General features: G+C 42.2%; 1 protein-coding gene across 3 annotated transcripts in view; it reads left to right on the top strand.

Moving 5' to 3' along the window:
- Positions 1-6,390: 6,390 nt before the first annotated feature.
- tenm2a (teneurin transmembrane protein 2a) overlaps positions 6,391-9,751 on the top strand; it is a 152,301-nt gene continuing 148,940 nt past the window's right edge. For 2 of the 3 annotated variants that reach the window (XM_047353471.1, XM_047353470.1), the window contains exon 1: positions 6,391-7,063. In XM_047353471.1, the coding sequence (XP_047209427.1) occupies positions 6,985-7,063 (79 nt within the window). In that variant the 5' untranslated portion in view covers positions 6,391-6,984. The remainder of the gene's footprint in view (positions 7,064-9,751) is intronic. The other variant, XM_047353473.1, reaches the window with a different exon arrangement.

Genomic DNA, 9,751 nt, shown 5'->3' with positions numbered 1-9,751 from the left:
ACAGCAAACTCATTGTCATGTTCAAGAAACCAGTCTCAGATGATTTGTGCTTTATGACACGGCGTGTAATCTTGCTGGAAGTAACCATCAGAGGATGGGTACACTGTGGTCTTAAAGGGATGGACATAGTCAGTAACAATACTCAGGTAGGCTGTGGCGTTGACACAATGCTCAATTGGTACTAAGGGGCCCAAAGTGTGCCAAGAAAATATCCCCCACACCATTACACCACCACCACCAGCCTGAACCGTTACAAGGCTGGGTGGATCCATGTTGTTGACGCCAAATTCTGACCCGAACAATCCGTATATCGCAGCAGAAATCGAGACTCATCAAATCAGGCAAACTTTTTCCAATCTTCTATTTTCCAATTTTGGTGAGCCTGTGCGAATTGTAGCCTCAGTTTCCAGGCTTAGCTGACAGGGGTGGCACCCATTGTCTTCTGCTGCTGTAGCCCATCCGCCTCAAGGTTCGATGTGCTGTGCATTCAGAGATGCTCTTCTGCATGCCTTGGTTGTAGCGAGTGGTTATTTGCGTTACTGTTCCTCTTCTATCAGCTCGAACCAGTCTGGCCATTCTCCTCTGACCTCTGGCATCTACAAGGCATTTGCGCCCACAGAACTGCCGCTCACTGGATATTTTCTCTTTTTCGGACCATTCTCTGTAAACCCTAGAGATGGTAGTGCATGAAAATCCCAGTAGATCAGCAGTTTCTGAAATACTCAGACCAGCCTGTCTGGCACCAACAACCATGCCATGTTCAAAGTCACTTAAATCATCTTTCTTCCCCCATTCTGATGCTCGGTTTGAACTGCAGCAGATCGTCCTGACCGTGACTACATGTCTAAATGCATTGAGTTGCTACCATGTTATTGGCTGATTAGAAATTTGCGTTAACGAGCAGTGGGACAGGTGTACCTAATAAAGTGGCCGGTGAGTGTATGACATTAACATAATGCTTTAATCTAAAAGAATTATGAGCGATTGCATAATACCGATTAATATTATAACTATGATCATATTATTTGTAATTAAGTTTTTATAAATACACATAAGGAGAGAGTGAAAAACACAGGAGAGTGTTACCAGTGCCTGATTTAAAATTAGTGTCAGATAAAGATAGGTCAGGGTTAAGGCCTTAAAGTGTTAAGGTGAACTTTACAGTCAATGTAAGCTAAAACACCAGTAAATGAACAAGTATTGTATTAAAAACAATCAGGTATAGTTATGATGTACCCTTTATGAAATATATCCTATGCCTTTTTGGCTGATCTGGTTGATAGTAAACAGAAAAAATTATTGAAGAAACTTGATGTAAGATATGTGCAGAGGGATATTTTTATTACCAGCAGACATACTAACTTTCATAGCTTCTGCTCTATTCATTACTCTGTAAATAGAGTAGTACGTGGTGTTTCTCTGGTTTCCAATGTAGTAACATTTCAATTTTGTTTTTTACAAGAAGAAAAGTTCAGAACAAAGGTTGGTTGCCAATCATTCATCTGACAACAGCATAAGGTAGTTGAGAGAACGATTCTGTGCAACTGTGTGCTCCATACAACAGGAAAAAAATGCCTGCAAACTTTCTGGCGTCTCATTAAAGGGACGCCAGAATTAAAGGGATGCCCATTAAAGGGATGTAAACCACAGGATTGATATGAAACAACATTTTATTGATTTCTGAAACTGTAAATACTTGAAAAACCATGGTAAATGTCATGCTGTGAAATCATACAAAAGAAAATGTTCTAAAGGTGCCTAAAGTGTTTTCCTGAAGCATTTTCTTTCTCATTTTGTGTTTGGAAATAGTTTCAGCACTTTCTCCTCCACTCTATGAATGTAAGAAACATGTAAGGCTGGCTTTTTTTTTATGTGTATCGCTGCATGTGCATGCACTCCTTGTGCTCCTTGCCTAATAAGAGCTTAACCTTATTAATCACATTAGTGTGCAGAGGGTGGCACTGGCAACACTGTCATGCGTCCACAGACGCACACACTTGAACATGCACACACAGGGAGAGGCATGTCAATCTGTCATTAGTTAATAGCTCATTAGCACAAGGTGATTAATTACTCTGGCAGGGTGTAGGGATGGCAAGGATGGGGGGTGTTTTGAGGGGAGTGAGAAGGGCCATGGAGACATGAAGACTGTAACCTAAAGAAACAGCAAGAGCTTGGAAGGAAAGATTGGTGTAAAAATGGTAACCTCCTCTCACTTCCCCGTAGGAAGGTTTCACTACTATCGATTTCTAGGGGAATATGCTAGAAAAGCCTGTGCATGCATGACCACGTGCATGCGCGCAACCTGCCTTCTCCTTTAGGTATTTTGCTGGCCTGTGTTTTTTCCTGTGCCTCATGGGGATCAGATGTAAAGGTTAACTAGTCTTTTCTTAAGCTTTCAGCCTCATGACAAATGACCATGTTCAAGCCATGGGGCACCTTACAGCGCACCTCCTCTCTCACCTGCGATCCCTCTGTGTTTCTCTACAGGAGGCAGGTAGAAAAGAGGAAAAACAAGAGAAAATAGATGGATGGGGATGGAATATAGGATAAGCATGAGAAAGGCAGCGCTGAGGTCTTGAAAGAAGTTGTGAGTTGAAGAGACAGCAAAAGAATTGGCGAAATCTTGGAAATAACAGGCTTGGATTGCATAAACTGACAGCTACTTTGAGTTTTCAAAACCATATTTTCCCCAGAGCATACAAGAAGAGAGAATGTAAATCTGCATAAATTGCCTACACAGAGATTTGACTTGATGTCAGGCCATTACGAGATGCTTGCTCATCTTACCTGTGACCTTTCCATAAGCTCCCTTTCATTGTTCCTTTAACACATTCTTCAGCTTCCCTTGACATGTTTTCTGCTCAGCCCTATGTCCTCCACGCTCAATTACTGCAGCGTGCATGGACTCTAGTGAATCGCACAGAGTGTGAGGTTCAATGTTGCCCTCATATACACCCAATATATATGCTTTTATAGAAGTGCCAGGTATAATGACTCTGAATGGCATTGATAAATAACCAGCACCTGAAAGAGTGCACCTTGGCGTTACCATGTACTGTAAGTGTTCATACACGTGTATATGTGCATGAGCGTGTGCATGATGGAGTATTACAGGGTGTTGTCAAGAAACCAATTTGTTTCTGACTCAGATGGGTATTTTATCATGACAAATCGACATGAACCTCATCTAGAAATCCACCATCTCTTAACTCCCCCTTGTGCACTGCCCAATTCTACCTAGGCTGTGTCCGCAACTTTATTATGCCAAAGTCACAGTCCCAAATCACCCCTTTTCTCCCTCTTTGTCGGTTTTCCTGTTGTAACCTCTACAGCTTTAGATGCAAAGTGTGTGTACTGAGGAAGAAAACTTGCCATGTTGTGCGGTGCTCCTAATTGCTGCACGAAGACACTCAGATGTGGGTGCTAGCAGCCAGGCAAACGTGCACACCGGGGGTGGCTTTGGCGTGTTGTGCGGGAGTAATTGTGTGACACGCTGAGTCAGATAGATGGTGTCTAAGAGTGTAACACGAAGAAACAGAAAATGAGGCTGACAGTGGTCCTCTAGAGAACTGGCTCGGGGGTTGTCCTTTAGCTTTAATGTCCTCTACCTTCATTTTGACAAACACAGAACCATAAAGCATTTCTGGTCAAAGTAAATGTCTGATACTAGAGTGAGGCATAGTAATATTAATCTGCAATATTCTCTGTGTTTTTAACAAAGCTTTTACTCTTGATGTTGTTTCACCAGAATATGTTTCACATAGGAGGATTATTGATGGCTCACCTTCCCCTGCCTTGCTTGATTTGCTCCTTGATACTCTACAGGAACTGACAAAAGTATTAGAATCCCTCTGTGTTGTTCCATTCTTCTCTTATTTAGTCTTAGAGTAATGGTTTCTCAGCCTTCTGCTTGCAGCTGTGTGAGATAACATGTGTGCCACACTGTTAAGATTATGTCTAGGACAACAGGTCTCATGAGAGTCACCTTGAAAACTGTTGTAGCTTATAGGAGAACTTTTACTTTGTCTGGTCAGAATGATTTGGCAGCACTACTGAGCACATCTCCAATGCTGTAAAATCCTTCTCTCTTGCAAGATTAAAATAAAGCTGATTCTGAGTGACATACATCAGTCTCTGGATGCAAATTTATTTACAACAATATCTTAAATCAGTCCAGCAAACCAAGGTAGTTGTAATCTTTAACACTTTACTTGTGAGTTGTCAGTACTTATAACTCTAAGTTGTAGGTCATTGCAACAGGTAAAAGTTCTTCTATCTTACATACTTTTGTTGTGAAATGCAGGAAAACCAACTTTTGGAGTTGGCTTTTGAGTTAGAGGCTGAGTGTATTTGTAAAGTTAAGTTTTAGCGATAAAAAGGCTGCTAAAGCAATACCGCCAAAGGAAATGTCGTTCTTTCTGCACAATGACAAGACTTTCTGTATATTTAAGTTACTACGACTCATAACTAAGTTACCAGTAGGTAATATTCATAACTGTTGAATGGTGGGCGAGTGGATAGAGACCAGGGCATTTGTATTCTGGAGAGGCTGCAATGGTCTCTGGTTCAAAACTCAGACTATGATTCTGGAACAACACCCTAAACCACAGAATGCTCCAGCTTCCTCCCACAGTCCAAAAACATGACTGTTAGGTTAATTTGTCTCTCTAAATTGCCCTTAGGTGTGACAGGGTGTGTTTATGGTTATTTGTCCTATTTGTCTCTGTGTTGCCCTGCAATGGGCTGGTGACCAGTCCAGGTTGTACCCTGCCTCTCACCCATAGACTGCTGGAGATAGGCACCAGCTACCCCGCCACCCAGTATGGAAAAAGCAGTTATAGAAATGTGTGGATGGTTGGTGCCAGATATGATCAGGTTCAGGATCATGCACAGAATTGAATGTTATCGTAATTTTAAAGTGAACTCCGAATGTTACTGGTCAAAGGTTTAGAAATATTAACACAAGATTCGTACATCCTTCTGTTAGTACTCGTTGGGTTAGAAGTTCCAATGCAGAGTTTCGGATGTATGTAAATGTAGTAAGAGGTGTTGTTATTTTTTTAATAATTTGACAAAGAGGGAGTATGTGCAGCAGATACAGGATTTGTCCTAAATAGGAATCCTGAGGAACTCTGTAGAAAACAATCTCATCAAATAAGACATTATCTTGTTGACACGAGCACACATCAAGGTGGCTGTTTTTTGTGGAGAAAAAATGACCTGGGCTATAATATGCCAATGTGTATATTATAAATTTGTTAGCTGCACACATTGCTGATTGCATCAATGTGCACATGCACAAATGTGCACACAAGGGGGGCAAAACTTTTTTGTAGGCAAAAGAAAATTGACTCTTAGAAAGAAAAAGGGTTGACTGCCTTTTTTTATTGGTAGCTTTTTTATCCTTTAACCAGCATCATCCACTTTCTTAGTCATTCGTTGATGTGAAAGAACAATAAAAATTATCAGTATTTCAGACTGACCTCCTATTTAATGTCTTAGTGGTGCTGAATTATCTCCAAACATACACATGATGAATGGTCACACACTTAAGCAATATGAACACACAGAATTTTGATTAATGTCTTTATTTATATGGCTCATGAAAACATTATTATAGCATGACGAGCTGGATGACCTCAGCCTTTTGGTTATTTGTATGTGACAAGATGTGTGCCCTCTGCTGGGCAGTGTGAGGACCTTCACTCACCTGCAGGTGCCTTCAATACAGACTTTTGTCTTAGTAGCTTTATTTGCTACATGTAAGGATTTTCAAAAAAGAGAAAAAATCTATTTCACTTTAGACTTTGTGTTGGTGATTTTTGCAGGCATACAGCTTCGTTACCATGTTGTTTAGTTTGTGTGACATTGTACTGCATAGATGTCCATGTGAGAGCTGACATATTACTGGCTTCATCGCCGCAGTGTCCTCTGCCCCTCCTGACTCTCCCTGCCTCCTGCTTTTGCATCTTCGCTTCGCCGCCTTGCCTTTTCTCACTTTAACCTTAACCATGCCTCACTCATCCCCCCACGTTGTCTTTTCTCTCATCCCACCCTATAATCATCTCCTTTCTATCTGCTTCTTTTCTTCTTTTTTTCTTTTGCTTTTTGCTTTTCTGCTTTGTCACATTTCCACGTTCCTGTCACTGTTTCACTCTCCGGCCCTGATAAGCTCTGTTGTGCATTCCCGCCCTTGTTGCCACCTCCTCCTCCTTCTTCCTTTTCCCTCTTTCGCTGTCTCACCCCCTACCCCCATTTCTCCTCTCTTCCTTGCTTCATTCGCTGGCTCCCGCCGTCATCCCTTCCTCTCCATCTCGGTGGTGCGACGCTGCTGGGAGGGAGAAGGAAGAGGAGAGAGAAAGAGAGAGAGAGAGTAAGGGAGTGAAGAAAGAACGAGAGCGTGTGTGTATGTGTGTGTTGAGTCTGCTCTCAGTCTCAGCTGTGGGCAGATGGAGGATGGAGCCGCATCTCTCCTCGTCTTGCGCTCTGCCAGCCACCGGCTGAAAGACATGCTCTCTCTGTGTTTTCTACTCTGCCCACTGCCTTGTGCCTGAGCTGACCCTGATTCGTGACAGATCAAGCGACAAAAAGGAGTTAGGGGAGGAGAGGGAAGGGTGATGGAAAGACCTGCAGTCTCCTGGAAAAGGATCAGCAGGCATTGCACTTAGCTCCCCTTTTTATTCTCCCTATCAATGTGTGTTTTGGTTCGAGGCGTGCATCTCTGCAGTGCAACAGCATACACGTGTGCGGCAGGAGAGTGGGTCTCTCCTCTGGCATTCGACTGGCGGATTGTGCCTCAGTGAAAACAGACAGAGTGGAGAAGAAGGACGAAGACGTATAAGAGCAAGGGAGAGACAAAGAGCACTCTGTCACACGGGAGAAAACAAAGCAAAAAAGATTGAGAATCAAGAAAAAAGGACTCTTACGGGGGAAAAAAGGAGTGGAGTTTTGTGGAGGAGAGGAGAAAAGGGTAGAGGGTTCATGACAATGAGCGACAAGTACGGAGCAATGCATCACGCCAGCAACATGGGGAGAACCAAAACCCTCTCGCATGAGACAGGTGAGTCCCTTCAGACTATTCTTTATCACCCCAACAATCGGATCTCTGTGCCTCCTACACCCTGTCCATCCATTCGAGAGTGACAACTTCACTAAAACCAATCCCTTCTCCTTCTCAACTTATAAATTTTTCATTTGAGTGCTTTGCTGTAATGTAGGTTACATTCGCATATGGTGACTCGTGTGTGTGTGTGTGTGTGTGTGTGTGAGTGTGTGTGTGTGTGTGGGTGTGTGTGTGTGTGTGTGTGTGTGTGTGAGTTTTGTGTGAAGGAGAGAGAATGTGTGTGTAGTTTGGTGATCAAACGGCATACATCTGAATAGAACGCAGCTTTGATGTGCCCTTGAAGTTATGATTGGAATCTGTGAATGCCAGCACAAGCTGTTCTTTTTTCTATTCTTTTTTTTTTCTGGTCATTGATTTCAACTCGGCACAGCGGTACGAGTGCGTTGCTGTGCGTCTCTGGTGACCACGTTCCGATTGACGATTGCAATGACTGACAGGCGGGCTTGATGTGAAAAATGGATGGGACCCGCACGTCTCCTCTGCTCCGTGTCAATACGTCGTTTAATCACGTGCATGTGCTTCAATATTTACAAGGTAATTTCTGCGTATTTGACTTTCTGATTCAAGGCTGATTATTTGATTAAGTTTTCAGATTAGATGTCGATTTCATTTAAAATTCAATAGGATCTGGTGCGTTGATGACTGTGTGCGAGGGTGCCGCTTATTTGGAAACAGCAGGGCTCATATTTAGCATGATTGTGTTGTTTCACAGAGCGGCTTGACCTCCTAAGAAAAAGGTTAAGTGTGTCTACAACATATCTGTGTGTGTGCATGTGTTGTTTGATTGCTTTGTGGGTGTGAGGGGGATTGCTAGCACTCAACAAGCTAATCAAACAATTCCCACAGACAATCACAACGTTGCACACGCCCCTCTCCCAGCTCTGACACGTCTGCCTGCAGTCTTAACAAACATCATGAATTTACAAAGCCACACAAGTGAAGGGTGTGCATTTTTTAAGAGAAAGACATTGTTTCAGGAAAAAAAAAACAGTGATTTGACAAGCTCACATGCATACAAAGGCACCCACTAACACACAAACACTTTACACACACGTCTGTAACAGGGATCCGGCCCAGCGGTGGATAAATGCGCCTTTTCTGATTGCCGCCACAGACAACGACGTGATTGGCATGGCAGACCAGGGAATTAGCTATGGTTTCCATGGCTACTAATTAGGAGGGTACTGACTGGTGGGCTTATGATTACAGATGACAGATCGGCAGTTTGCTTCCTGCTTTACAGATTGGGTGGTCTCACCAGCTAGCCGGACCCCCCGCCATCTAAGACAGGCAGCTTCTCTCCGCAGGCCGCCTTGCACGTGTTCAGTTGTCATTAAATATGCTGAAGTGAAATATTATTGAGAACAGCAAGTTTTGAGGTATTTTATGGCACGTTAGTGTGTAAAAATGACACTTTACTCCATGTTGTACTTTTACTTGATCACACTAATAGAAGCTCAATTTTTCCTCAATGCTTCACACAATAAATACCAAATCTGCAATGCTGTAGGCTAAAGACTTATGGCATGCATTTACCGAGGCTGATTCAGAAGTTTCAGAAGAAAGTCAACGCTCAACACACACAAAGGCACATACACATGTAGTCACTCGTTGTGCAGCCACGGGATATGCAAGAGAGAAGTAGGTGTGATCGGGTCCATCTGTGACAGAGAAGGAGAAGAGGCAAAGAGCGCTCCATCTGTGGACACCTGCCCTTCCTCTAGGCTACCGTCCCATTTTTCCTCAAAAAAACTGCCAACAGGATCTGTGGAAGCACAGGTGCAAGTGCGTCTGGGTGTTTGTTCACAAATCTGAGTGCGGTCTGTCGGTTTATGAATGGTATTGTGAGGAATTTCATGCCGCGTCTATCCTCTTTGAGGCACATAGACAGACTACCCAAAAGTGAAGTAAGTGACATAAAACAAGTAATATATACTGTCTTTAGCATTTCTCATTTTTTGTTCATGCTAGTTTACATCCAAAAGCAGGGAAATAATTAATAACACATTAGGAAAATCGTACGTGAATGAACACACTTGACAAAATGCTTATGTTTTCATGCATAAATGTATGAAGAATGAGTGGGATTAAAGACAGTTTGTTCAAGAAAGATTTTTAAATGGTGATACACTTTAAGACTTTAAGGTCAAAAGTTTCCTGAAACTTAAACTATGATTTTACAAGAAACATAAAAGATATTGAGACGCTGATTCATTTGTAATAATCCAATCTCTTGTGACCATTGAAACTTCGATTGGAGTGTCTAGCAAAAAGTGTGTGAGGGTAAGTAAATTCTAACGTAGCACAAAGAATTATGAAGATTCCCCATTCATTAGATGTGGAAAACATGTTTAAAAAGTAGAAAGGGTATTAATAGCAAAAGTTACAGCACCCATTCCATAAATGGGCTCAATTCTGGCAGTCGAATGGTTAAAAAAGTATGCAGAAGTAGTTACGTAATTCCGGGCAAAGGAGATACAGCACATGAAAATAAAGAGAAATGTGATTTGTGTGCATGTGTACACATTAAAAAGTACAATGTTCAGGATCACAGCTTTCTGATGATTAATTTTTTTTCTTCCTTTTTTAAAGCTAAAACTTCTATCATTGCTCACTTTAACACCG

The sequence above is a fragment of the Girardinichthys multiradiatus genome, chromosome 23 (genome assembly GCF_021462225.1).
Source record: "Girardinichthys multiradiatus isolate DD_20200921_A chromosome 23, DD_fGirMul_XY1, whole genome shotgun sequence".
Taxonomy (NCBI): domain Eukaryota; kingdom Metazoa; phylum Chordata; class Actinopteri; order Cyprinodontiformes; family Goodeidae; genus Girardinichthys; species Girardinichthys multiradiatus.
This window is presented reverse-complemented; position numbering and strand designations above follow the sequence as displayed.